The 27,148-nt window shown below is 28.9% G+C and overlaps 1 protein-coding gene across 1 annotated transcript; it reads left to right on the top strand.

Moving 5' to 3' along the window:
- Window positions 1-302: 302 nt before the first annotated feature.
- On the top strand, window positions 303-10,561 carry LOC113872273 (1-acyl-sn-glycerol-3-phosphate acyltransferase 2-like). Its single transcript, XM_027509701.1, has 11 exons — window positions 303-581; window positions 907-1,029; window positions 2,418-2,457; window positions 2,632-2,705; window positions 2,969-3,028; window positions 3,344-3,421; window positions 3,648-3,806; window positions 8,059-8,184; window positions 9,461-9,553; window positions 9,758-9,844; window positions 9,963-10,561. The coding sequence occupies exons 1-11, from the start codon at window positions 501-503 to the stop codon at window positions 10,200-10,202; spliced, it is 1,161 nt and encodes a 386-aa protein (XP_027365502.1). The 5' UTR covers window positions 303-500; the 3' UTR covers window positions 10,203-10,561.
- The last annotated feature ends 16,587 nt before the right edge of the window (window positions 10,562-27,148 follow it).

Raw genomic sequence — 27,148 nt, 5'->3', positions numbered from 1 at the left:
ATAAAAATTTTAAAATAACATATAATATATTTTAATTAAAAATTTATTTTAATTTAATAATATTCAAGTAGTACATAAAATATTACTAGTTAAAATAAAATTATAATTAAAAAATACGAAAATATCTAAAAATATAGATTTAAATTTTGTACTACAAATAATAAGAAAGATAATATTTAATATATTTTTTATTAGATAAGTCTGAATTAGAGAGAGAGAGAGAGCAGTGAACAGCGTGTGCGTGAGGGTAAGGATGAGAGACAGAGCGTAGTTTATAATAATACTAATAATAAAAGAACTTGGAACGCAGAGAAGAGAAAAGAAGATTGGCAGAAGAAAATACAAGCAAAACACAGAAAGACACTAAGTAGCAAAATAGCATAGCATATTAGCATAGGAAGGAATAGGAATTAGGACGATCGACACAAACACGAACACGAACACCAACATCAACGTATCAATATCATCGAAAAGAAGAATTCAATTGAAAATTAGTGGCTATGGCTGTTGCACCTGCAGCTGTTATCGTCCCATTGGGCCTTCTCTTCTTCGCTTCCGGTCTCATCGTTAACCTCTTTCAGGTCACCTCATTCATTTTTTTTCCTTTCTAAAATTAATATCTTTTTATTATTAATCTCTAAATCTCCCATTTTCATTAATCAATCTTTTAAACTGAGGCCTTTTATTTTATTTTATTTTATTATTATTTATTTCAGATGTTGTTTTAGATTTAGATTCGTCCCTTTCCCAATTAAATTGTAACCGTCTTCGTTACATTAAACTCCTTTATCTATGTTGTGTTAATACTATTATGTAAGTAAAATAGAGATAGTTTTCTTCATATACTTTAGTTAATTAAATGATAGTTATGAGGTGTTGATTTTGTGTTGTGGTGTATATTATCAGGCAATATGCTATGTGGTTGTTCGGCCAGTGTCGAAGAATTTGTACCGAAGGATGAACAGGGTGATGGCAGAACTGCTATGGTTGGAACTCGTGTGGATTATTGATTGGTGGGCGGGTGTTAAGGTGTTTTAGCTTCTCTTTTTTTAATCTTGTTCATTTATTGTTGTTCACTGCTGCAAAGTGCAAAGTCTAGTTTAGTTGTTGTTTATGCACTTTGCTTGCTGTGTTGGTGACGTGGCATTGGATTACTGAATTAGTTGTTGTTCTAGCACGTTTCGTGAAATAATAGTTGAGAATTTAGAATCAATCTTAGTCATAGATTTATATTGAAAAGTGCGAGAATTGATTTTACCAGGTGTAAGTCAAATGGGTGCTAAACTTAGTCCTGTTGTTTGTGGTACTAAAAAACAAAGCAAATATCAATGTTGATGTTCAAGTGTGCAGTATGGATTTTCGACTGAAGCTGCTCTAGTAGGTATTTATTTTTTTATGTGAGGAATCTGAGTGAGCAAAGGGCACATTGCTCCTACTTTTCCATGATTGTGGCTGCAACAACGGCCAGTTAGATATCATGAACCTTTCAGGCTATGTCACATATTCCTACATTTCTCATGCGGCTGAAATTATTGCAATAGAATGTATAGCTCATTTATTGATTAGCAGTTTTGCCCACCCGCCTCACCAACACTGTGATCTTTCGTTCACTAATTTGAGGGATTTTGGCGTTAAAATGGAGGGAAGATCCTATGGTAATTTGCTACTCATACATCACACAGTGCTACTAGGGTCTATGTGACAGGAAACTGGAGAGAGGATTATGAGGATTCATTATCTTTTTTTACTTTACCCCTCCCTTTTTGATAAAATTTGTTCTTCATGTACTTCCCATAGCCACAAAACTATGGAAGAAGCAGAAATTTGGGGAGACTGGATATTTTACTACTCACAAGCCATGAGCTATCAATCAATTTGGCACAGAGATTTAGTCTTTTTCTTTTTATAAAGCTTCATATTATTTGAACTAAAAGTTTCAGAGATTAGTGATTCCAAAATGGAATTTATCCATATGAAATGGAAGCTCAGATTGCTTAGATATCCTTGGTCCAAAGTAGTCTTAATTGAAGGGAATTTTCTGTGATTGTGTGACTTCAGGGCAATTGGAAAGATGAGGCCTTTGGACTACATTGGTGAGCTCCATTTGTAGCAAGCTTCCTTTACCAGATACTAATTGATTAGGTGGTTAGCTATTAGTGATGACATTAGGAATTCTAGGGAAATTCTGTCCTTTTGATATCTGAGATCTCTTCTCTTCTTGATAGCCCTGTCTAATGTTCTTATCTTTTTTTTTTTAACTATGTTGAAGCATATTGCTATCATGAAAAACTGATGTGATCTAAGTAGAAAACTTGGTAATTTGAGAGACATCAGACATGAACTTTACAGCAATGTAATTGTTCTTATTGCTGCATTTGGAATAATCAAATCTTTCATTTCAAACTTTCTGGTTTCAGATCCAAGTATTCACAGATCGTGAAACCTTTCGTTTGATGGGTAAGTCTCTTGTATTATGCATTTGGTGCAAGGTTTTTCCCCTTTCTTTGTCTTCTTTCTTTTTGTGTACTGCATATGTACTTGTGTTTTGGAATGGAACATGGAGTATTTCTACTGCCTACATTTTTATGAATCTAAATCATCTGAATTCTAATTCAGTCTAGAATTTTCCAGGTAAAGAGCATGCTCTTGTCATATCAAATCACAGAAGTGATATTGATTGGCTTGTTGGATGGGTTTTAGCTCAGGTGATTGTCTTATTTTCTATGACCTTTTTCACATATTCAATGCAAAAAAATTATAGAATTCACATGAATAGCTTATTTTACTTAATATGGTGATTATTTTTACATTATCATGCTAGGACAGAAGGACACATACGTTAGGCCTATTTATATATTTGTCTATTTTGTCATCAATTTGTCATTCTTTGATTTGAGTTTGCATTTCTGTGACTCATCTGGTTTTTTCTACAACTATTGATTGATTATTGAACATTATTTTTCTTCAGCGTTCAGGTTGCCTAGGCAGCACCCTTGCTGTGATGAAGAAATCTTCGAAGTTTCTACCGGTATGCTTTGTTAAGACTTGTTATTTTGACATGAGAACATGGAGTGGCCTTGTTTTTCAATCATGTTTTAATGGTTTGATCATGGATGATAGAAATAATGTGATTTGATACTGGGGTATGAAATATGAAATGTGAGGAAGTATTGTATGATTGTATCTGGATGTTTTGGTTTATCATGTCATCTATGTCTGCTTAAGGCCTGATTAGACAATGGAATGAAAGCTTTTGAATCTGCTTTACTTGGACATTTTTTGGGTTTACTGATGTTATCATATAATGTCATTGTTGATCTATCAGCTAAGTTCCAATTTGCAGGTTATTGGTTGGTCAATGTGGTTTTCTGAGTATCTTTTCCTGGAGAGAAGTTGGGCCAAGGATGAAAGCACATTAAAGGTATGGGTTACTCAAGCATAATTCATATATGTGCTGTATGTTCATGTGATAAGAGATTCGTATTTGTACATGTTTTATTAATTATATTAATGTCTTCTCACTCATTCACCATGTTACAAAGCTACTGCAAATTTTCTCTCACCCTTGCTCTCTCCACATCCTCTCACTTGGTAGCTGTTTCATTATATGTGAATCTCATTTGAATCTTGCAAAATTCTATGTGCAGTCAGGTCTACAGCAACTGATGGATTTCCCTCTTCCCTTTTGGTTGGCTCTCTTCGTAGAAGGAACTCGCTTTACACAGGCCAAACTATTAGCTGCTCAGGAGTATGCAACCTCAGCTGGATTGCCTGTTCCCAGAAACGTTTTGATTCCAAGAACGAAGGTGAAATATAAATGTTCTCTGAAATTTTTTTATTTGTATTTTTTACTTTCCTCACTTTTCTTTTCACAGTTTGGAAGCTATTCTGCATGACTCTAGTCTATCTAACTATCAGGCTCAACTCATCTATGCTAGCATATTCTTCATGAGATTATATCTGTCCTGCAGTCTGCCAATAAATAGGTTGATACAACTCTACCTGTCAAGGATTGCTAAAGTTTTTGTATCCTCTTTTTTATGATTCAGATTGGTGATCCTGTGGATAATAAGGTAGATGCCCATTAGTAGTTAGTTAGGTGTCTGTTAGTGAGGGGGTTACTTAGGTAGGTTAAGTTGGGCCAGCTGAGATAGTGGAAGAAATATGGCATATTGCCTGTATATAAATAGAGGAGGTTGAGAGAGAAATCATCTTATCATTTGAGAAAGAATTAGACTCTTGAAGAGTGAGAATAGTCCTAGTCTCTTGAATATCATTCATTTTATATCTTCTACCTGAGTCTAAGGTTGCTACCACATTTGCACTGCAATTGAGATTTAGGGTTAATCAATACAAAATCATTGAGTAAACCCTAAAATTAGTCCCTTAGATAGTAACATCGTGCATAATAGTCATTTACTTATTTAAATTATCCCATTAGTCCCTCACATATCAATTCGTCATGAATTTAAGTTCTTGTCGTTAATAGACGCTTAAAAAATGTTAACTTTTTATGCAAATTATATGTCGAAGTTAAAATAACGATGTTTCACACCTCCCTTCCACTCTCTCTCTCTCTCTCTCTTCACATTCCTCATATCCATGCTATTCATGGTGGTCTACCACCACCTCTCTCTCTATTTTGTAACCCTCAAATCCCCACTACTTCTCTCTCTTTTTTTCTCTCCTTGGAGCTACAATCAGCATGGTGGTTTGCACCTCCAAAGCCCTTGTCACTTCTCTCTCTTTTTCTCTCTCTCCTCGAAGTCACACTACTGTAACCCAACAACTAGCTCCAATGCCATTGCATTTTTTGGAACTTCAAAAACGTCGTCACCATTGTTGGAATCTAAGAGTTCTAAGTTTGTGTTTAGGGCATTATTGGTTGTTGTCTGAAGCTCCAACACCACCATTGTTTGAAGGTTGTGTGTGTGTGTTTTTGAGAGAGAGAGGAGGCGATGAGGGCAGCTAGGAACGTCATGGTTAGGATGAAGGGAACGTCAAAGATGGGTGGAGCGGCAATGATGCAAAATTGGTTAGATTAGTCCCTAACATTGTGTTAAATGACGTTGTTTTAACTTCTATGTGTCACTTAATAGCAAAAGTTAACGTTTTTTAGGCTTCTATTAACGGCAAAGACTTAAATGCATGACAAACTTATTTGTAAGAATTAACAGGACAATTTAAATAAGTAAAGGACTAATATGCATGACCATTACTAACTAAGGAACTAATTTGAGGGTTTACCCAAAATCATTCTTTCTATTAGATTCTTAACCAGTTTTATCATAATACTTCTGTGAACTATATGCTAGGTTAATATGGATGTTTGGTCATTGATTTATGTAATGTTTTGAGGACTATGGAAATTTGGATTTTCATGTGTAACCAGACATAAGTTATTTAGATATCCCTGAATGTATAACCTGCCCTGTTTCATATTTGTGGAATCTTCTTAGACAGCTTCTTTAATAGAGTTGATTTAATCTAATAGCAATTTCTTTCTGCAGTGAAATATAAAATTTAAATTTAAATAAAAAAACCTGAGCCCCTCTTTTACAAATCTAATTAAGGTGTCTGCATTTCAAACTGTGTTTCACCTTGTATTATTGATTGTCCTTATTTTTTTATTGATATTGAGAATTATATGTCTTAGTGGGATAAGGCTTGGTTGTTGTGTTGTGAATTTTATCTTCTAAACTAGATGATGTAGGGAAGAAAATAAGTTGGGTGGTCTTAAAGAGCCATGGATTGGGTTTTCTTTGGTTGATAAATGATACAAAATTAAGGAAATTGAAAGGTTATGGCATTTTGAAGACAGGTAAATTTTCTTGCAGTAGGATGGGGATGTAGGCCCAAATTGGTGGTTATTACTTGTTAGAGTACTTTGAAGAGTACCTGAAAAGTAGGGTTTTGAATTTGATGGCTTTTAGGTCCATTTAGATGACAGAATTAGAATTATGGCTCAGAATTTTAATTTCAATACCAATTCTGTCAGTGTGGAATTTATATAAAATCATTGATTCTATGTTTGGCCATGCAAAGAATCAGGTTGTAGAATTAGAATTCTAAGTTTGATTCCAATTCTATTGCTTGGATGTAAGATTGAGAAATTTAAAAAGAAATGTAAGTCTCTGATTAAAAAGTTACTTGATACAGACACTAATAATTAAACACTTAAAATATAATAATATAAATTTTATAAAATAACATGTTAAATAACCACAAAATTTTGGCTAACAATTTCAAAAGCTTGAGCTGGTAATAGTCTAATTCCATGGAGGTGCCATCTGGATTATGATTCTGATTTTGAAAGGACCTCTTCCAAATCAAGGTAGTTAAAATCAGGATTTTACTTTAAATTGTAAAGGGGAGTGAAAATATTAAATTGTAAAATCGTAAATCATATCATAAGATTTTACAAAATTCATCTATATATCCATGAGAACTGTTGAATGTTGACAACATTAGGGTTGAAAGCTGCTAGAAGCAAATTGGGTTTGATAAAAAAGAGATATGAAAGAGGCGTCAACTTCATTAGGGTTCAACAAAAGAGGCCTTTTGAGGAATTTCCAGAATCAAAGTGATATCATAAAATCCCACGATTTAAGGGATTTAACGATTTAACGATTTAAATCCTGATTTGACAATGATTTTACTTGGCCACTATTTTACACATGATTTAAATTGGTAAGGCTTCATAAATCATAAAATCCATTTTATGTTTCAAATCAGGATTTTAACTACCATGTATGCAACACATCTGTGTGGCCTATATTTCTGTACATGGCCCTTTCCTACAAAACCTTTATATCTAATGATATGAACAAGTTGATCCCAATGACTGTGACTGTCAGTGGGAAATTAAGAAACTAACTCACAAGACTAACAAAGGATATGTTTGGTCTAGTCATGGTGAGATAATTTTTCCCACCAGTCTTCATATCTACTTGTGTCTGAATGCAATAATGCAACTACTTATCAATTATAAGTTTAACATTTATGCACATTGGTCCATGGAGGTTCAAATCAGTATGAAAGGGGAGTACAGACAGATGAATCAATGTAGGGAATTGGTAAAAGCTAAGTGATAGAGTTTGGTTACTGTTGATGTGAAGTATGGAAAGGGAACAACACTGATATCCTTGTTGACCCTGAGAATAAACAAGGAAAATGTACTTAATAGCACAGCAAGATACTTTATCAAGACCTGGAGAAAGATCATGCAAAACAAAGGTAGAACCAAAAGCATGAGGGGAAACAGTGTAAAGGGTGCTGGAAGAAAAAGAATGGAATACAATATTTTATTCTTTAAATAGAAGGGTGGAAATCAACTTATCAAGTAGCTGGCTATGTCATTATGTTTGAACAATATTTAACTCTTGGAAGGTGCAGATTCTTTTGTATTATCATTACTTGGAACGCTAATATTTTGTCCAAATTGATTTTGATTTCAAACATAATGAACAATTGTCTTGTACTCAATTATATCTTGAAAAATTGTCTATGAAAGAGACAAAGTAGGTATCTTAAGAGACAACTGAACTTGTGATCTTGATTATGCTTCCCTTTGGTGTATTTTGTTGGAAAAGCATGCAATTTAGCTGGTGTCTCTGCCTTATACTTGTAATGGGTATGATTGTGTTTATCAGAGTGTTTTGCCCAGTCCCTGATTTTTTTGTGTTCTCTGATTTATTTGGTTTTTTCTTTTTCGGAAGATATTGCATCCTCCTCATAGCTGTACTTTCACTCTTTTATATATAAAATTACTTCTTGTAAAATAAGTTGAAATGACTTAATGCAATATCGTATGAATTTTTAAGTTCTCATGATTTTAATTTCCCGAGTTTTATTTTATCCTTTAAATTTCAAAAATAGATATTGACTTGATCTACATTTTTACATCCTTTCTTTGGTTTCTTTGTTTTTCTAAATTTACAAGTATCGCATTCAATCTTACAAATATGACCTGAGAGGCAGCACTAGCCATTATTTTAGGTTTTATTGTTCTTCTCCATTGTTTGCTCTGAAATATTTACTCAATTTTGTTTCTTTCAGGGATTTGTTTCAGCAGTAAGCCATATGCGCTCATTTGTTCCCGCCATTTATGATGTAACAGTGGCAATTCCCAAGAGTTCACCTGCTCCTACAATGCTAAGACTCTTCAGGGGGCAACCTTCAGTGGTGAGCCAATCAAAATTGAGATTTAGAAAGAACAAAAAAACTGCATCTATAGTCTCCATTCTTTCTCTCACTACATTATGTACAGAATGGAATTTTACTCTTTCTCTTAGCCAACCAACCAACTACAAGTTTGTGATTCTATTGAGTATCCCTCACTGAAGCTGTTAATTGATCATCACTTTGACTTTCATTAAGTTTTTTTTTTTTTTTATTTCATTGTTTCCTCTGTTCTCCTACTAGTAATTCCAATCGAGAGAATTTAAATGCAGAAATTAACTTTGATGTAACTACAATAGGAATTAGGAGATAGAAAAGAAATGCATTCCCTGCTCAATGCATGTCTTATTTTTTAATACTCTACTGCTCTTTCTGTATGCTTTGGGAAAATGGAAGCCATGAAAAAATCACATTAAGATTAGGGTTCTATTGCAAGTGGATGGAATTGATTTTCTTTTTCTTTTTCTTTTTTGTTTCCAAATTGTCTTCTTTTTCCAAAACATATTATTCTAAGCATGTATGGAATATAAAACTTTATTTTCTTTTTGCATTAGGCTTTTAGTTTGTCCATGTGAGAAGGCCAATGGAGACTATAGTAAGAAAAGTGAATCATATAGAACATTGTCTGATAAAAAAGGAGTTCAAGAAGATGAAAGAATTTAAAAAGTAACTATTAAAAAATATCTTTTTGATAGAGCCCAATGGTGTTTACCAAATCCATGTAGCCAACCTCACTTAGTTTGACAAATTTTGGTTGTTATTTTGCCACCATTGTGGGATACATGATCATCTGTTTTAACTTAGCTTTGTTATCCTGGAGAGTTGTAATAGGCTTCTTTATTTTTATGGAAAGCCACAGTGTTGCTGAGGAATTTGTTGGTACTGTTATTGGTTGAGGAAAAAGAAAGAGAGACGTGACTTAGCAATTTGGTACATATGTTTTAACTTTGAAGAATAGCTGAGCTTTTAAGGATCCTTAGTTTTCTATGTGGCTACCTGAGCAATTTGCTGCATGTTTTTGGTTTTTACTTTGGAAAGTTGCGAAGCTTTTAAGGATTCATAGTTTTCTATATACCTGGGAACCAAATGTTGTTTTCATGGCTTCATTATGTTTCTTTGCATTGAAATTTTAATGTCTATTATCTTGTAGATTTTGAAGGTTTGGGTGGCTCTTTTATGTCTACTTGTTGCATTAGTTTGGTTTTCTTCATCAAGAGGATTCCTTATCTTTATAAAATGTCTTGGTTAATTAAAAATTTACTTCTTTTTACCACCTTAGGTGCATGTGCATATTAAGCGGCATTTGATGAAGGATTTGCCAGAAGCAGATGAAGCTGTTGCTCAATGGTGTCGAGATATATTTGTCGCTAAGGTTTATTAACTGAACCCCCCCCCCCCCCCCAAAAAAAAAAAAACAAGTCCCCATGTAGGTGACTCTGGATTATTTGATCAAGTTTGCAAAATTTTGTGCTCTGTGTGTATTTTCAAGAATGCTTAGGTAGATTTTGCAGTAGTTCTTAGTGTTTGATAGTTTACAATTTTTCTCTTTTCTCTCCCTAAACCTCTGGGATTCCAGGACGCATTGTTAGACAAACATATAGCTGAGGACAAATTCGGTGATCAAGAACTGCAGGACACTGGTCGACCAATAAAGTCTCTTGTGGTGAGATACTTTCTCTCAATATGTCTATAATCTTGCATCATCCTTATTTATAATATTCTCTTTTGTGTAAGTTGTGTAGTTCTTTTGCCTAGTCAACAATCAATTTCATTGTAAACAGGTTGTCATATCTTGGGCTTGTGTGGTTGTTACGGGGGCTGTAAAGTTCCTTCTATGGTCTTCACTACTATCCTCCTGGAAGGGTGTTGCATTTTCAGCATTTGGTTTGGTAGTCGTAACTCTCCTCATGCACATCATGATTAAGTTCTCACAATCTGAGCGTTCAACCCCTTCCAAGATTGCCCCTTCGCAGTCCAAGAATAGGGGACAGGTGGGAGGTAGTGATAACAAACAAGACTAGATCACACGCATTACCCAAACACACTATACATAGATAGGGAATTCTTCTGAGGTCACATCTTTGTGAACTTAATTTGCAATTTATCGTTCATAAAACAAAATTGCATTTGTGTGTTTAGGGACTCACGTGACACCCCCCCTGCTTTATTTGTTTGCTTTGAAATTCCATCTCTCATGAATTCTGTTATTCCTTGTATTATGCATGCACACATACTATTCATTATTTTTCAATTTAATTAGGATATATTTGTATAGACAATACAAAATTCCTCCTCCATATCGCTTCCCCCTCCCTTTGTGGGCACTTGTACACTTTCAGGTATTGAACAATTAATTTTGTGATTATTTCTGGTTCCCCTTCTAAACGGTTTTTAGTTTATGTGCGATTCCCTGCTTTTGCAAAGAAAAAAGTAGGACTTGCTCTCTTAAGAAAGAAAAGCATGGAAATAAGTGAAGGAGAAGAAACAAATATTGCCATTTTTGCCAATAAATCATGCAATGAAAAGCAAAGATAAATATATACTACTACACCCACGAAAGATCATCACAAACAAACACTGCCGCACTGCAGAAACTGGGCACGTTTGGTCTAACATTTTTTCATCGTAGTTTTCTAGACTATGCTTCTTTGAGTCTTGGGGATCAAATGATACTTCATATCCTATGATTGCTTTTGAAAATTGATCTTGTAGATTTTGAAGGGATCGGGTGGCCTTTGTTTAGCTATTATTTTAGATTTTGTTTGACGAAATTAGCTGAAAACTTGTACCTTGTACCTTGTAATTGATAAGTTAGTTGAAAATTTATATTTTATAATTAGCTGATTTAATTAGAGTTGTTTGATAAAAATTAGTTATACAATTAATTGTTAAATGAGTGACAAAATGAAGTGTTAAGGTTATTTTATGTGAGTATAAATTGTTTAACAGGTTACCTTTCAAAATCTACAAGTCTTTTTTTATTTATTATTTATTAAATTGCTCTACTAGTTTATTGACAAAAGAAATTAAGTATAAACTCTTAAACAAGTTATAAATGTGTTACTAAGGCTTTGATTGGTAAATTAACTAAAAATTTATAGTATATAACTAGCTAATTGAATTAGAGTTGCTTGGTAATTAGTTATACAACTAATAGATATATTAAATGATCAAAAATAAAGTGTTAATGTTAATTTACGAATGTAAATTGTTTAAAGGGTTAAAGATCAAATTATAAATATCGAAATCTAAATTCTACTTTGTGAAATGTTACTTGAGATAACTTTTCATAAATTATTATTTTTATTTTTATTTATTTACTTTGGTTATTAAACAATTTTACAAGCTTAATGATAAAAAAAAATTAAAATAAGGTTATAAGCTCTTAAATAACTTATGTTTGGTAGTAGTAACTTAAAGTTTGTAATTTATAATTGATAAGCTACTTAAAAAGTTATAGCTTATATTTATAAGAAACTTAAAATTAAAATATTAATTTTCAAAAATAGAAAAAAATAGTTGCATTACATAATTTTTTATGAATTAAAAACATGTAAATTATTTATGAAATATATATTAATCAATATAAAATATAAAAATAATTAATTTATTACACAATAATCATATATATAATAAACAATGATAAAATTAAAGTGTACACGTGAATTAAGTTTATAAGAAATTTATAATTAAAATATTACAAACTTTAAAAAAAAATGCAAAAAAAAATAAAATAACTGCTGAATAAATTAAAGTGTATCACCCCTACAACAAGTAAAATTAATTTTCTTAAGAAAAATAAATATTATTCTTAATAGGGATGATACTGCTTGTTGAGATGGAAAAATCGATCGTTCCAAATACTGCCTTTTTCTTCCTCAAAAAGCGAATAGGTTCTGATGATGATGGGTTTGTATTAATTGGGATTGGTGGTAATGAAAAGGAAATAAAAGAAAAGAGGGTTGAGTATATAAGATGGACTAATGTGTCAAGTGTGTGGGTTAGCTTTTGGAACGAGCTCATTAGTAAAGTATGCATTAATTAAAAATCTTGGGCCTACATTTTTATTTCTTCTTTTTGTTGACAATATTTTATTCTTGTGCATCCTTCTAGCATTAATTAAAAAGTTTGAGAAAAATAAATTAATTAAAAATTTGACAAAAAAGTAATTTATTAAAAAGGGTTTAATTAGAAGATGGGGAAACGGTGTAAAGTGAATTCATAAATCTAATGACCTCTTAAATGATTTGCAAATAAAAATGTAGGAAAAAAAAATAGCATTTTTATTTTATTGTCATATGTGCCTTGTAAACATCATTTAGATTTTGTGTTTATTCCTCTTAGTTCTCACTTTTTAAATAATATAAAATGTAATAAGACTATTCATCAAATTTTGAATTTAGTTATTGTTTTTTTAAAATATTTGTTTATGCTAAAATAGTTAATTTAGGCAAAAATATATTTTTAATAATATATTTTAATTGTAAACACTTTGTAACAACTTAGTGATCCTATATTCTTCTAAAATTAAATGCTTCTTTTTTTATTATTATTATTTTACGTTAAGGGAGTTAATTTGGCCAATGTGCCTTATTAATTATAAATTTTAATTGATAATTAATAATACCAAATTTATTTTAAATTATTTTTAAAAAATTTATTTTATATTAAATGGTTAATTTAGGCAAGACGTCTTGTTATTAAGACACTCGACTCGAGTTGTGGAAAATTTATGGTTCCAAGTCTTTTTGTACTGTATTTTATTATTAAATTAAAATAATATATTTAAATAAATTTTTAAATATTGTAGGACTATTTTAGATTTAATAAATTCTTTAAATTAAAATATAACAAATATAAACTAGTGAGTTCCTTTTTTACTGTATAAGTATTATTAAATTTAAATAATTTTTAAATATAAGATTATAAATATATTGTATGATTAGTTTTAGATAGGATAGATGATCTTTTAGTTTAATAAAATATCTCTTTCTTTAATTTAATTTTTATAGATAAAAAATTGTAAATCAATTTTTATATGAAAATTTATTTTTAATTTCATCTTTATCGATATAGTACATTATAACGATGTTAACTCTCTTTTTTACATGGCAAACAACTATCTAACATGATAAATTTAAATTATCTTTTAATCTTTGTACAATATTTTTTTTTTTGTAATTTAGTCCCCGTAAATAAAAATAAAATGTATAAAAATTTATACAAAAAATTATTTTTAATTTTGTTTCTATCATTATGGTTCATATAAATGTTATGTGATATTTTTCTATCATCTTTAGAAGTATTCTGAATTCTTTAAAGAAGCTTCACATTTTGCTTCATACATTTTCAATTTATGATGTCGAGTTTTATTATACAAACTAAGGTCTCTTTGTTTTAAAATCATATAAGAATCATTTCAAAAATACTTCATCTTTATGTAAGCATCATTTTCAATATTTATCTTAAAAATCACCATTACTTGTCTGTTTTATTATATTCTCATAATAATTCATATCACGTTATTATCATCCTTTTTTCAATGCTGCTTTTTTAAGATAGTCAATATGTGATTGCATAAATAAATAAAAATAATGATGATAGTAATAATTTAAAGAATGATTCTAATTTTTTTACAAATGTACCAAGAATATAGAGAAAGAAGGTTCTTAACTTTAGGTATGACTTAAGGGGACATGATCGAGATTCAAGATATTGAAATAAAGATAATAGAAAAAGTGATAAAAAAATTATGATGAGATATAATGGAACATATAAGTAGTGATACTGGATATGAATATGATGTAGGTGATATTCATGTAAAGACAAATCAAGACATAAAAATTTAATGTGAAAAAGTATGAAATAAAGTATAAAGTTTATTTGAAGAATCTATAATACTTTTTTAAATATGATGAAAAAATGTCACTTGATATTAATATGAAATTGTCACCATAATGATCGGGACAAAATTGAAAATAATTTTTTGTATAAAAACTAATATACAATTTTTTTTGTGCTTGATATGATACCTGAAAACTTGGAAGGGTATACCTTTTCTAGATCAACAATCATGATTTATCTTATATCTTAAAGATTATATGATATTAAAGTCTTTTTCAATTAAACTACTGATTCTACTATCTATTAGTATAAAATCAACAATGACGATTGAACCACGTGTTAGAGAGGTTACTAAACCCTCTCAATTATGGAGGGTATAGTAGATTTTACCTTTTTTTTTTTTACCTATATGAACTAAATTACAAAAAAGGATATTGTATAAGACAATTTAAATTTGTCATGTTAGATAATCATTTTAAAGCTAATGTCATTATAATATACTATAACAACATGAACAAAATTAAAAATAAATTTTCATGTAGGATTGATATACAAATTTTTTATCTACAAAGACTAGATTACATAATTTATCTTTTTGGAAAATGCTATTTGGTGTAGAAATCATTAAAAATAGCTTGGATTAAATGGGAAAGAATATACATACTAAAAAATGAGGGTAGTCTAAGGGTGAGAAATGTGAAATGGTTCAATTGGAGCTTGTTGGATAAATGGGTTTGGAGAGGATTAAAATCTTCAAACTTGTTGTACTTAGATGTGTTATGGGCGCGTTATGGATCATGTGCTAATATTTTAATTTCTTTGGAGGTAGCTCATAATGCTTAAGATTGGTGGAGGGACGTGGTGTGTATATGTAAGCAAACTAATGGATGGATAAATTCTAATGTCACACAAATACTTGGTGATAGTCATTCTTTTAGTTTTTGGAAAGATAAATGGGTAAGAAATATTGCATTGACAAATTTATACCTAAAGCTATTTTCAACAACGATTAATAAGATTTGGAAAGTCAGTGCGCTAACAAAGATAGTGGTATTCGTTTGGCGTCTATTGTTTAATGCAATGAAAAAACTTGACTAAATGTGAATTAAAGATAAGGACATATTGCATCTTTTTTTCCATTGTAATGTCTCCATAAAAATGTGATACAGAGTTTGAATAGTTTGATGTCAGTTTATGTTTACCTAAAAATTTGCATGATATGTTATTAAGCATGTGTGGAATTCAATGTAGAAAAAAAAAATAGATGGGAGTTGTCATTGTATGGTTTGCGATAGTATGAACTATTTGACTTCAGCGGAATAATATTTCTCTTTAATAATAATATGTTAAATGCTTGTGAAATATTTGATTCTATTAATTATCATTCTTGAAAGTGGCTTCCAGCAAGATATTTCAGAAAATTGATTGTATATATGAATTGGATTAATGATCTAATTATTAATTTCTTTTAGAGTTGTAACGTGTTAAAGTACTTCTTGTATTCTAAATTTCTTTTTAATTTGTTGATGTTTAACAAAAAAAATTATATGGACTGAAAGATCATCTATCAGTTCTTAAATTAACTGAATTTTTTATCAATTTAAAATGAATACATATTTTAATCATTAATAATAATATTTTATTATACTAAATAAGATTAAAATATAGATATGGTTTTCAAAATTAAAATAAATTTGAAATTAATTGGATGAGTTAAAAAGTCAAATAACCTAACAATGGAGAGAGCTAATTCCTAAATAAATTTGGTTTTCGTTGATAATAAACAAAAATTGGTTTAAAATAGATCCTAAAAGTACTTCTGTTTCTGGAGTTAAAATAGATCTTAAAAATACTTCTGTTTCTAGAGTTAACACTCACATTTTTATATATGAAGGTAGATAAGATTAAGTTAAAGAGATCATATAAGGTTTTAAAAATTTTAATTGCAAAAAAAAAAAATCAACATTCAATTTTTTTTCATATTTATTAATATTGTGTGTTTAAATTTAAGACTTTAAAATTGTTTAAATTAAGGTTGATTAAGATTACAATTATCTTAAAAATTCTCTGATTTGAAAAATAAGGACTAAAATTTAAAATATAAAAGTAGATGTTTAATAATTTGATTCAGGAACCTTTATTTCGTTTATAGATTTGGTAAGATTCAGAACATGATTAATGGTTTATTTGACGTGATTTGCAGCCAAGTGTGTATTTTTCTTCCTTACATTACCAACGGTCGATTGTTTTTGTTGCTTTTAACAGCTTTTTCTCAAATTTTTACAATAAAAAATATATTTAATTATAATATTTTTCTTCTCAATATTAAAATTATTTATTTCTCCTCCCTAAAAGAATAACAAAATAAGAGATAAAATCTGATGATATATTTTCCATTAATTGAAAAACAACAACTTTATCTGTTAGGCCACGATAAGCCCAAAAAAATTGATGATAAAGATCGTATAATATTTAAGATTTAAAATAGAAATTTAATTCTTTTATAATTTGACCAATGGTCAATTTTTTTATAGGATTTAAATTCAAATTATATGAAAGTTAACCAACGCAAGAGCAAGATCTTACCGAACAAACTAATATATATATCTTCACTGTTATCTTTGTAAAGTAAATAATATTTTGCATCTTTGTTACAGAAACTTCTTGTGAGAAGCTGAAGTTTGTAAATTGTGCCATAACTTTGTTAGCAAACAGTGTTCTTAATCATGAGGTTGAGAAGCCATCGTAGTCCAAAGAAAGAACAAAACAAGGATAATGGCACCCTATTGCAATTCTTGGCTACCTCGTATCCTCAAAAGGTTATGAGAAAACCTAGGACCAAGACCAAGATTGGACAAATCATTAAACATTCTTCTGTTCATTGTGAACATTCTAATGCTTCAGAAACCTCAAGCCAAGGTGGAAAGACAGAAAATTTAAGAAGTTCAAGCAAAACAAATTACTGGGATGATTCAACTGAGTGCATAGCTGATTTTGACATTCCTGGAAATATTCCAGACATCGATTCCTTGTTCATATATGGGAATGAATTATCTTTAGATTTCTTTATGAATGTACCCACTTTTTAATTGGTCTGTGTTAGTGTATATATCATTCATATTTCAAAAACGAAAACATCATGTGGGTGATTCTTTTCTTTTGAACTTTCTTGTTTATTTTCTTTCGAACTTTCTTGATTAATTATTAATTTAATACAAAAACTACATGATTCATAATGAACATGTATTTTCAATTTTACAAGTATAAATTATAATATTTAAATTTACAAAATATGCCTAATTTGTTCAAATAAATAAGGAGACAAATCAACAATTTAGATTTTGGAAAAAGTAAATTTTAAAACATTTGAAATATGCTTAATTTGAAAGTATATACAACTAACATGTTTTTTATATATTGTACAAATATTTTAAATTTAAATAAAATACATAAATAATAAATTAAAGAGAATAATAAATATTTTATTATATTAAAGAAACAACAATTTCAAAATTTTAAAAATTATTAAAACCAACATATATTATCTTTATTGATATAGTGTATAAAAATTTAAAATATTATTAAAATAATAATTTTACAATGTGATTAATTTAAAAAAGTAACTATATCTTTAATTTTTTGTCTGGTAATAAGGGAAAAAAAAACAAAATATGTAAACTAACTAAAATTATAAATCTAGAAAATACATCTAGAGTCACCTAGAGAAAGAGTCAAAGAGATGTGTAGACGAATGTATCAAATGAGTTAATTGGTTACTGACATTACATAAAAGTACATAAAAAAAGTTTTGCATTAGATAAAATATTTTATAAAATAAAACAAATTCATAGAGAGAAATATATCTTTAATTTGAATTGATGTATAAAGTATTGAAATTTAGATTAAATTAAATTAAGAAATGTGACTTAAAAGGAATAAAAAATAAAAAAAATAAAAATTTAATATTTATACATAATTTACAAGTACAAAATATCATACAAGAAAATTTTTATAAGTTAATTTTTTTTCATGCCAAGTGATATCTTAATTTATAATTAATCACTTATGTTTTAATAATAATTTAAATTTTAAAAATTTAAAAATTTATTTTGACTTAATTTATTGCTTTATTTGATTTTTTAATACATATCATAGAAATATTTATGAGGTGTAAATTAAAAATTTTGTTCATATCTTGACAAATAAATTTTTTACAAGTCTTATTTATTAATATAATTTTTTAACTTTTAAAATTTAAAATCACCCTTATCTTTATTAATTTTTACCTAATTTTTTAAATTTAAAGTTCAAATTTTAAATATTCAAATCATAATTTTTGTTGTTTTAAACTATCCTTTCAAATTTTGAAAATTAAATTTTGAATTAGATTTTGAATTACATATTAATATTCCAAAGTAGTTAGATATTAATTCTTGGATATGACACTTTGAATAATTGTTAAAATAATATTAATTATTTTATTTAAATAATTTAGAAGAGTTTATTTAACTTATTTAACTTAAACAAAAGATAATTTAATATGGTGTTATTAATCTACAATAAAGTTAGCAGTAATTTATTTTAATTTTAAAATTCTTCCTTTCTTCCTTTTAAAATTTACAAGTTGATTGTCATAAAAAGAAAAAAGTAAATCAAAAAATACTTCTTCAAAATTTTTCTACTAAAAACTTAAAGATCCCCTGGAAACTTATAAGCACGGATTTGAGTAAGTTTCTTTTAAGCAAAAATCATGAAATTCAAAATATTTTGAATTTTGTAATTTTCTATATTATAAATTAAAAGAAATATTAACAAAAATATGTAAAGTAGAATTGATTTGAATTGAAATATTTTATAAATATAATTAATATTAAATTATTGATAATTTTTTTCACTTTATACATTCTTTCATGTTTATTATTTGAAAAAGTGAAACATTAGTTAAATTGTTCTCTTTTATATTTTATGATTAAAATTAGTGGAGAATGATATATACATGACGTCCCTCTTTCATTGAAATTATTTTATATTTTTATTCATTTTATTCTAAATTTTAGAGATTAAATTGTTAATTATCTTTTTGATATTATATTATATCAGTTCATCAATTTTATTTATGACTATATTTTATGATTAATCTTTTTTCAATTTTAATTTTTAAAATTAATATTAAATATTGAAAATAATATTTTCTAAAATATATTTATTAGGTTAAAGATATAAAAATATAAAAAATATTTTTAAATTAATTACTATTATTATTTTTATATGTAAAATATTTAATTTTTTAAATTTTTTAACAAAATATTTTTATTATTTTTGTAAATTTAAATTTAAATTTCATCATCAACTATGTTTATTAAAAATAATAATAAATATTTATAAAATATTTTATAAATAAATATAATTAATAAATATTACTAAAATCTTTTTAAAACACACTAATTTAATGTAATGGTGAAATAAAATAAATTAATTTTACCTTAAAAACTAAATCTACCAATGTATTAAAAATTAGTTTTGTCTTAATTAAATTTAAAATGAATTTAACGTAAAAGAAAATTTAAAATTAATTTATCATAAAACATTGAATTTAAAATTGATTTCAAGAAAAATTAAATTTAAAATAAGTTTTAAACTAAATTCAAAATTTAAAATTACTTTTAAACTTGTTTAAAAAAATAAAATAAATTAGTTTGTATGGTGGATAGATAATGTAAAGTAGAATATATGTAAATATTTATTAGTTTAATATCATATAAAAATAAAAAAAATATCATCAATAAATTAAAAATATATATAAATATAATTTTATATTAATGATTATAAAATTTAAATATTTTTAATATAATAATTTAATAACAGTATAAAAAATAATTATTGTATATTTTATTATATTTAAAATTAATTTTAAACTAAATTTAAATTTTAAAATTAATTTTAAGTTTATTTAAAAATTAAAATAAATTAATTTAAAATCAAATTCATATATAATTAAATTTAAAATAAATATAGATTGATATTATGGGATTCAGTCATGCAACACCCTGTTGAGCAGGCAAAGTCTTATGTCAAACTCTAGCTCGACATCTCAAAGTTTGAGCTAATTGAGGGTCAAACTATATAATCATCAATATATGAATGATAACTCCATCCTTGACATGCATAGGTTGACATTTGCAGTGATAGACCTTAAGCCACAACCATTTGCAGTCAGGTTCTTCATTGAAAAGGCCCCAAAGTCATATATGAATCGGTTCCTTCAATGGGACGAGGAATGGCAAAGTGATGACCTAAACACTAAGCACAGAAGAAAGTCAATGCGAGCAGCACAGAGAAGAAGGGGGTTATGCCTGGTGGCGAGATCAAGCTCTTGAAACATGAGTCTGTATGGGTTTGTGAAGGACAAGCCCGTTCTCATGGATCCTTATGGTTGTTCTCTTTTCACCCTTAAAAAGGGAACCAATTCTTCATCAACAATAGGAATAGGCTTACAGAATGCCAGAGCAACCAAAAGAGGGAAGCATGGGAAATGGCTGCACTCTGAGAAAGAATGATATAAGAAATTGTTTGAGTGCGAAGCGGATTTCCAGCTGTAGAAGCTTTTACTCGAGGAGACGCTATCTACCCGATTCATCGGATTTGTATTCCAGCTCTTTTGGACTATCGGCCCACAATAATAATTTATTATCATTCTATTTTGTTAGACATATTTAATTATAATAATAATAATAATTTATTGTCATTTATGCATGAACAATCATACTACTGATATCACAAAAAAAAAAAAGTAATACACAGAAAATTAGTTTTAAAAAATTCTATTTTGTAAAATTATTTTTAAAATTTTATTATTTAAATAAAAAAGTACTAGTGAAGAAAAAGTTTTTTATATTTATTAAAAAAAGTTTTTTACGTCGATTCTATAAACTATGTAGACATAGGTTATGTAAAAAATTTACCTTAGTTGTTAATAATTAATTACATTAGTTATTCATAATGATTGATATAGAAAATGTTCTTCTTGTTTATGTTTGTTTTGGTCAATGACATCGTTGTTTCTCTTCTCTAACAGTTTTAACATATATGTTTGTCATGTTATTAATATATTTTCTCAGGATTTAAAACATTGTTTAAATTAAATTAAAATTCATAAATGTCAGTGTTTATCTTTGTTTGAATATGTCATAAAGAATATGCAGTGTTTGTCAAATTGTTTAATGAAGAAGAAAATACAGAAAATGAAGTAATATAAAACCATTGATGTACATGAAAAACTGTTATTGTGTTCACTATTTATATATGTTTCTAGCTAACATAAGCTTCAAAAACTTAAGAAAAATCTTTGTTCATCTTAAATTTATGCTATTTCATTGACGCTTTCACTTGCGCGTATTTTAAAATTTAAAATTTGCATTGATTTTACACCAATTCCTAGAAATAACCGATGTAGAAAATACCTTTTACATCTATTGTTTATTTAACCGATGTAAAAAGTTTTGAAATTTTAAGAAATTGAAAAGACACTAAGAAATAGAAAATTGGGAGAAAACATTGAAATTTTGAAAAAATAGTTAGTCCAAACTTCCATCGAAGGCTTGGATTAGATAGATATCAAAAAGTTACATGAAATAGAGATATAATTTATATAAAGCAGAGTCTTGTGCTGAAAGTTATGCTCATTCAAAGTTTATAACTATGAACACAAAAAATTGTAAAATTATAGGACTTTCTACATCGATTCTTTTAACAACCAATGTAGAAAGTACTTTTTGCATCAATTCCTTTAACAACTAATGTAAAAAGCTCGCATAAATTTAAAACATGTCATTGTGTTTTTTTTTCTATATCAGTTATTTTTAGAACCAATGTATAAAATACTTTTCACATCAGTTTTTTTGACAACTGATGTAGAAAAATTTGCATAAATTTTAAAAATATTGTTAGGTCTTTTTCTACATCGTTTCAGAAAGAACTGATGTAGAATCATGTTTTAGAAAGTATTTTTTGTACTAATGAAGCCTTGAAAGGACAACAAAACAAATAATAAAAACAATGCTCATGATAATTAAAAAAGAGCGCGTAATGGCACTTTGGTTGCAAAAAGGAAAAATATTCAATGTGCTTACAAAAATAAAGTTAAGAAAGAGAATATAATTAGACCTATGAAGAGTTAAATATGCAATTTTGTGTAAAAAGACATGCAACAAGTTTATGTAGATCAATATGTATGCCTTAAACTAGATAGTGTACATGAAAGAGCATGTGTTAATCGAAATAAAAGTGCTCGTTTAAAGTAACATGTGCAATGCAAAACAAGTGAAGATGGCTTAAAAGTTTTTACATAAGAACGTGATAAATGTAATAAGAACACATGTACAAAGTATACATTTTAATGTTATAGAGTTAAATACTCAATTTTGACTCTTAATTTAATATTTATATGTTACTTTATTTTTAAAATTATTAAAAACATATGTATTGGTAATGACAAATATTCATATTCTTAATTAATATGCATAATAGGGTAAAATGTGATAAGTATGAATTATTAATATCATTCCTTCTAAATACTAAAACCTTTTAAAATGAATGATAACTTTCTTGTTTAAAGTTGCTTTATTAGTTTAACATTTTCTCATTTTCTGGCATATAATTTTTTTAGGATTAATTCTACTATTCCCCAAAGTTGCTTTCTTGATTAACTATTGTTTTGAATTGCATGTAAAATACCGATCTTTATCTTAAAAGTTGTATGATTGATTAATCATATTCTCAATCAAAATCACTTTCTAATGCATGATTAAAGGACCAAGTGTTCAAAAGCATAATACAATCCCTAGTCATCTAACGTTGGGTGTGAGTTTTATATCATCACCTATAATCAAAGTTAGAGTTGAGGAAATTGATCTACAATTCATTACTCATAACCTAATTTCTCCTCTCCTAAATCTCTAATACATCTTTAAGCTTGTTCTTTCAGTTTTCCAATGTCTTACCTCGTAGTGTCAAGTCATGTAGTGTATTTGACTAAAATGGATCACAAGGTATGTGCTAACACAAAATGGTTAGTCAAATTTTACAAAACAAAAATAAAAGTAAAATGCGTATAATACCTCACAAAATACAGAAGATCAAATCATGTGTGTGTGGGATTACCAGGAATTAAGAACGAAAACTTAACCTATGCCCTAATCACAACCAATGCAACCATGCCTCCTAAACTAATCCGATCAATGTTTGGGTCTAGGCACAACTCTTGATATAGAACTCCAAGAACTACAAACCCCAACTATATTGACTAATCATGGCAAAATCCTTAAGTAGAAGCACTTAACAAAAACCTTGTTGCTGGAGTGGTTGTTCAATATAAACCTTCCAATCAATTGCAACATGTAAGCTTTGACAAAATGAGTGATCTGGAGAGAACTCTCATTATACATCATATTGTGGGTAAAATGTTAGTCTAACCAACCCATCTTGAGGAAGCTACCCACAAAGACATCACACTAAGGTTGAATACCAAGACTATCTTTGATCATATGCATATAGTTACCTCCAATAGGTGTTGTAATAGGTCATCCATCAATTTGCAATCCCAACAAAGTGGCAATATCCTAAAGATCAATCCTACACTCTCTAAGAGGCAGGTAGAATGTATGCTTCTCTAGCCTTCATTCCACTCTCTTTTGCTCTTCAACGACGACTTTAAGCCCAAATACAAACTCCAAATATAAAACTCCAAACGTAAAACACAAATCATACTTGGTTGGAAGACAGTAAGAAGATTGAATCGAACCTTTGTGAAACAGAGAGGGCACAAAATCAATTCAAAGAGGAGTTGATAGAGAGGATGTCAAAAAAGGAGTTAAGAAAGAGGGCGTACCTTTGGCACTAGTAGGGTTATGTTTTGGGGTTAGGAGAAGTGGTATCTATGCTTGTAGGCAAAGTCATAATAAATAGGTAAAAAAAATTTCAATAATTACTTGGGAGTTTTTCACAATCATTGTTAATTAACTATTAACTATGGTTATTTAAATCACGGGTAATATTCAAACTTAACAAAGGTTATATAAATAGCGGAAAAAAATATTTTTTTTAGTAGTGTCATCTCTCCACTAGTGCAATGATTAATGAAAGGTATAGTGAAAACTGACAAATGTACAATTCCAGCAAATCCAACAATGTTAAATCTTCAAGTAGGGAAAGATATATGCTAAAACACCTTCTAGACTAGTTAAAATAAGCTAACTCTTCCTCACCTTTAAAGTAGGGTGATCTTGACCATCCTAAAAATATTTAGATAGGTAAATGTTGTAAATTGTAACAACGAAGAATTCTCTAATTTGAGATTAATGACCCTAATTTGCTAAGAAGATGATGCTATCTAAATATAATTTTAATATTTAATAAATAATAATAATAATAATAATAATAATAATTAATTTTATAGTAATACAATTAATCAATGATTCAACTTTATATGTAATCTACTAATTACTAATAGTTAACAAATTAATAAAAAAAAACTCTAATATTTTCCAAATTTGTAAATACAATAACAATAATAATTAATGACAATGCAATAAAATTCTGTAATACAAACGTTAATTATATTCATACCAATAATCATCATAAATATCATCCCAAGGTTATTTATAATTAAAATTAAAAAATAATAACTAAGTAACAAATTTGTATAACTAATTAAAATCTTTACACTACTAAAAATATGCAAATTATCGATGAATTTTTGAAAAGTTATCAACAAATTTTAGATTTACAAACGAGTTACACTCATCTATAATTTATTTGTTGGTAAATCAATACAGAAGATTTTTAAATCCATTTGTAAATTGCATACATATTTTTCCATCTATAAGTCATAAATAGATTATTTAATTTAGTTTTTTGTTTCTTTTGTTTACTTGAATAATTATTCCTCGTTATTTTTAATTATCACAATGTACATTTGTCTTAGTCGCTTTGTAGTACGACTCTTCCAGCCTTGAAAATCATCTTCTCTCTTGGAAGGGAATGTAGAAGTTGCTTTACATAAGTAGAAATTAATTATAACAGGTGCAAGAATTAGATATTTAATTAGATTTAAAATAAATTAATTGACTTCTATTACCTTCAAATATTTGAACTACTCCACCTTTATATCTTTTTAATGGTATCTGTTACGTAATGGATACTTTTCTACGGTAGATACCAACTGAGCACAATAAAATAACACAATGATTATAAAATTCACATCAAATAAAGTTGTGTCATATTTTGTAAATAATTTACCAAGTTGATCCATCTCATCTCAAACTTGGAAGCAGTCTCGATGGTGTATGGGTTTGTGACTATTGCCAATAGGAAGATGCAATAGTAGTAGATCTCTTGCTTGTGCGCTATGTAGATGGGATAATGAGATAGATGTAGTTAGCCATGTAAATTGTGTAACTTATACGAGAGGAGAGGAGGCACATAGCCAAGGTTGAGCACTATAATGAACTAGTCCTGCTCCCCAACTTAGTAGGTTTGCACTACAACTGGTATGGTGGTTGATGAGTGTAACACCTTAAATTTAATTTCAATAAATAAGGAATTTTCGCAAATTTTTGAAATAATAAGACTTTCATTTTTAATTCAAGTTTCATCAAACATTTCAAATGAAGAAACGAGTTACAAATTACATCAAACAGTTGCTACAAGCCTTATTCAAATACAACAGTTTTCAAAATAATGTCCTAAGTCTTATAGCAGTTTCATCCACCCTTTCACTGAGTCCGGTGCTGATCGTCTTGATTATCTGAAAAATGAATGTAAGGGTGAGTACTCTACACTACCCAAAGACATATAGTCAATACAAGGCCTCACCCCTAGTACATTTCCAATACATTAAACAATTACAATCACAAGCGACATTTCACATCCATAAGTACAATTCATAAACTCATGCATATGCACGCCAACCACACTCACTGTGGCACTGTGATCACAGATTTACACTATGAATGGTCGTTGGTTACCCCCACCTCACGGATACCACGTGGGCAGTCATGGGTTGCTCAACAAAGGTAATGGTCAGAGGTCTAGTTAGGAAGAGAGTGTGTGACCTGTGGTGCACCCGTTCCACAGTCGGTGTCACCACCACTCCCTCTTCCTCAAGGTATTTCTACCGTCTTCATCTTTCACACCCCCAATGTATCGCTGAACCATTTACAGCACATTACAACGGCGCTACATGCCCTATTCACAGACATTTCATTTACACACGCAATATTCATACTTGCACAAGACACACAGCCTATATTCAATTCATATTACACGGCACATAGCCCACATTTTATCCATAATATACAACACATAGCCTTCATTCATTCACAATATCATTAATTCACCAATCAATGACATTCTATCACACACAACCACCTCCACGGGGCCTAACTATTTTAGTACACATCATATTGCATACCAATTTTCATCAAACACACAATTCCTACTCTCTATTTCAGCCACAATATATTATTCATTGAAATACACAAGAATTACACAACATATTGAGATAGAGTAGAGTCCCCCCTTACCTTGGATTGAAGACCCACACACTAAATTCACCAAGAAGTGTTTCTCCTCACAGATTTCGTCTTAAACACATAGAGAAATTCCATGAGAACTCAGGGAAACCACAAAAACAGAGATAGAGAATGAAAAATCGAAACTCTAACCATTAAAACTCACCATTCAACCTTCAATCAAGCTCTCGAACGGCTTTGGAGGTAATTTAATCGGTAGAAAATGGTTTGGGAATGAGAGGATCAAAGGAATTTTGAAGGGAGAGGGAGAAATTACTCTCTCCGAATCCTAACCCCTTTAAATCCTTTTTTTGTCGCGACTCTCTCGCTACAGTAAGATATTCCCCTCGCTGCAGCGACACACTCTTACACTGTAGCGAAAATATCAGACGAAACTGCACTCTGATTTCTGCAGAATCTCGTTACAGCGAGACTGCACCCAGAAATGCACTCCAAACTGTCGCTCTCTCGCTACAGCGAGAATGAGACAGTTTCAGTCCTTCCTCCCAGGGCCTTCTCGCTACAACGAGAATCCTCTCGCTGCAGCGAGAACA

This window comes from Abrus precatorius, unplaced genomic scaffold (assembly GCF_003935025.1).
Source record: "Abrus precatorius isolate BTA unplaced genomic scaffold, Abrus_2018 Scaffold7, whole genome shotgun sequence".
Classification (NCBI taxonomy): domain Eukaryota; kingdom Viridiplantae; phylum Streptophyta; class Magnoliopsida; order Fabales; family Fabaceae; genus Abrus; species Abrus precatorius.
This window is presented reverse-complemented; position numbering and strand designations above follow the sequence as displayed.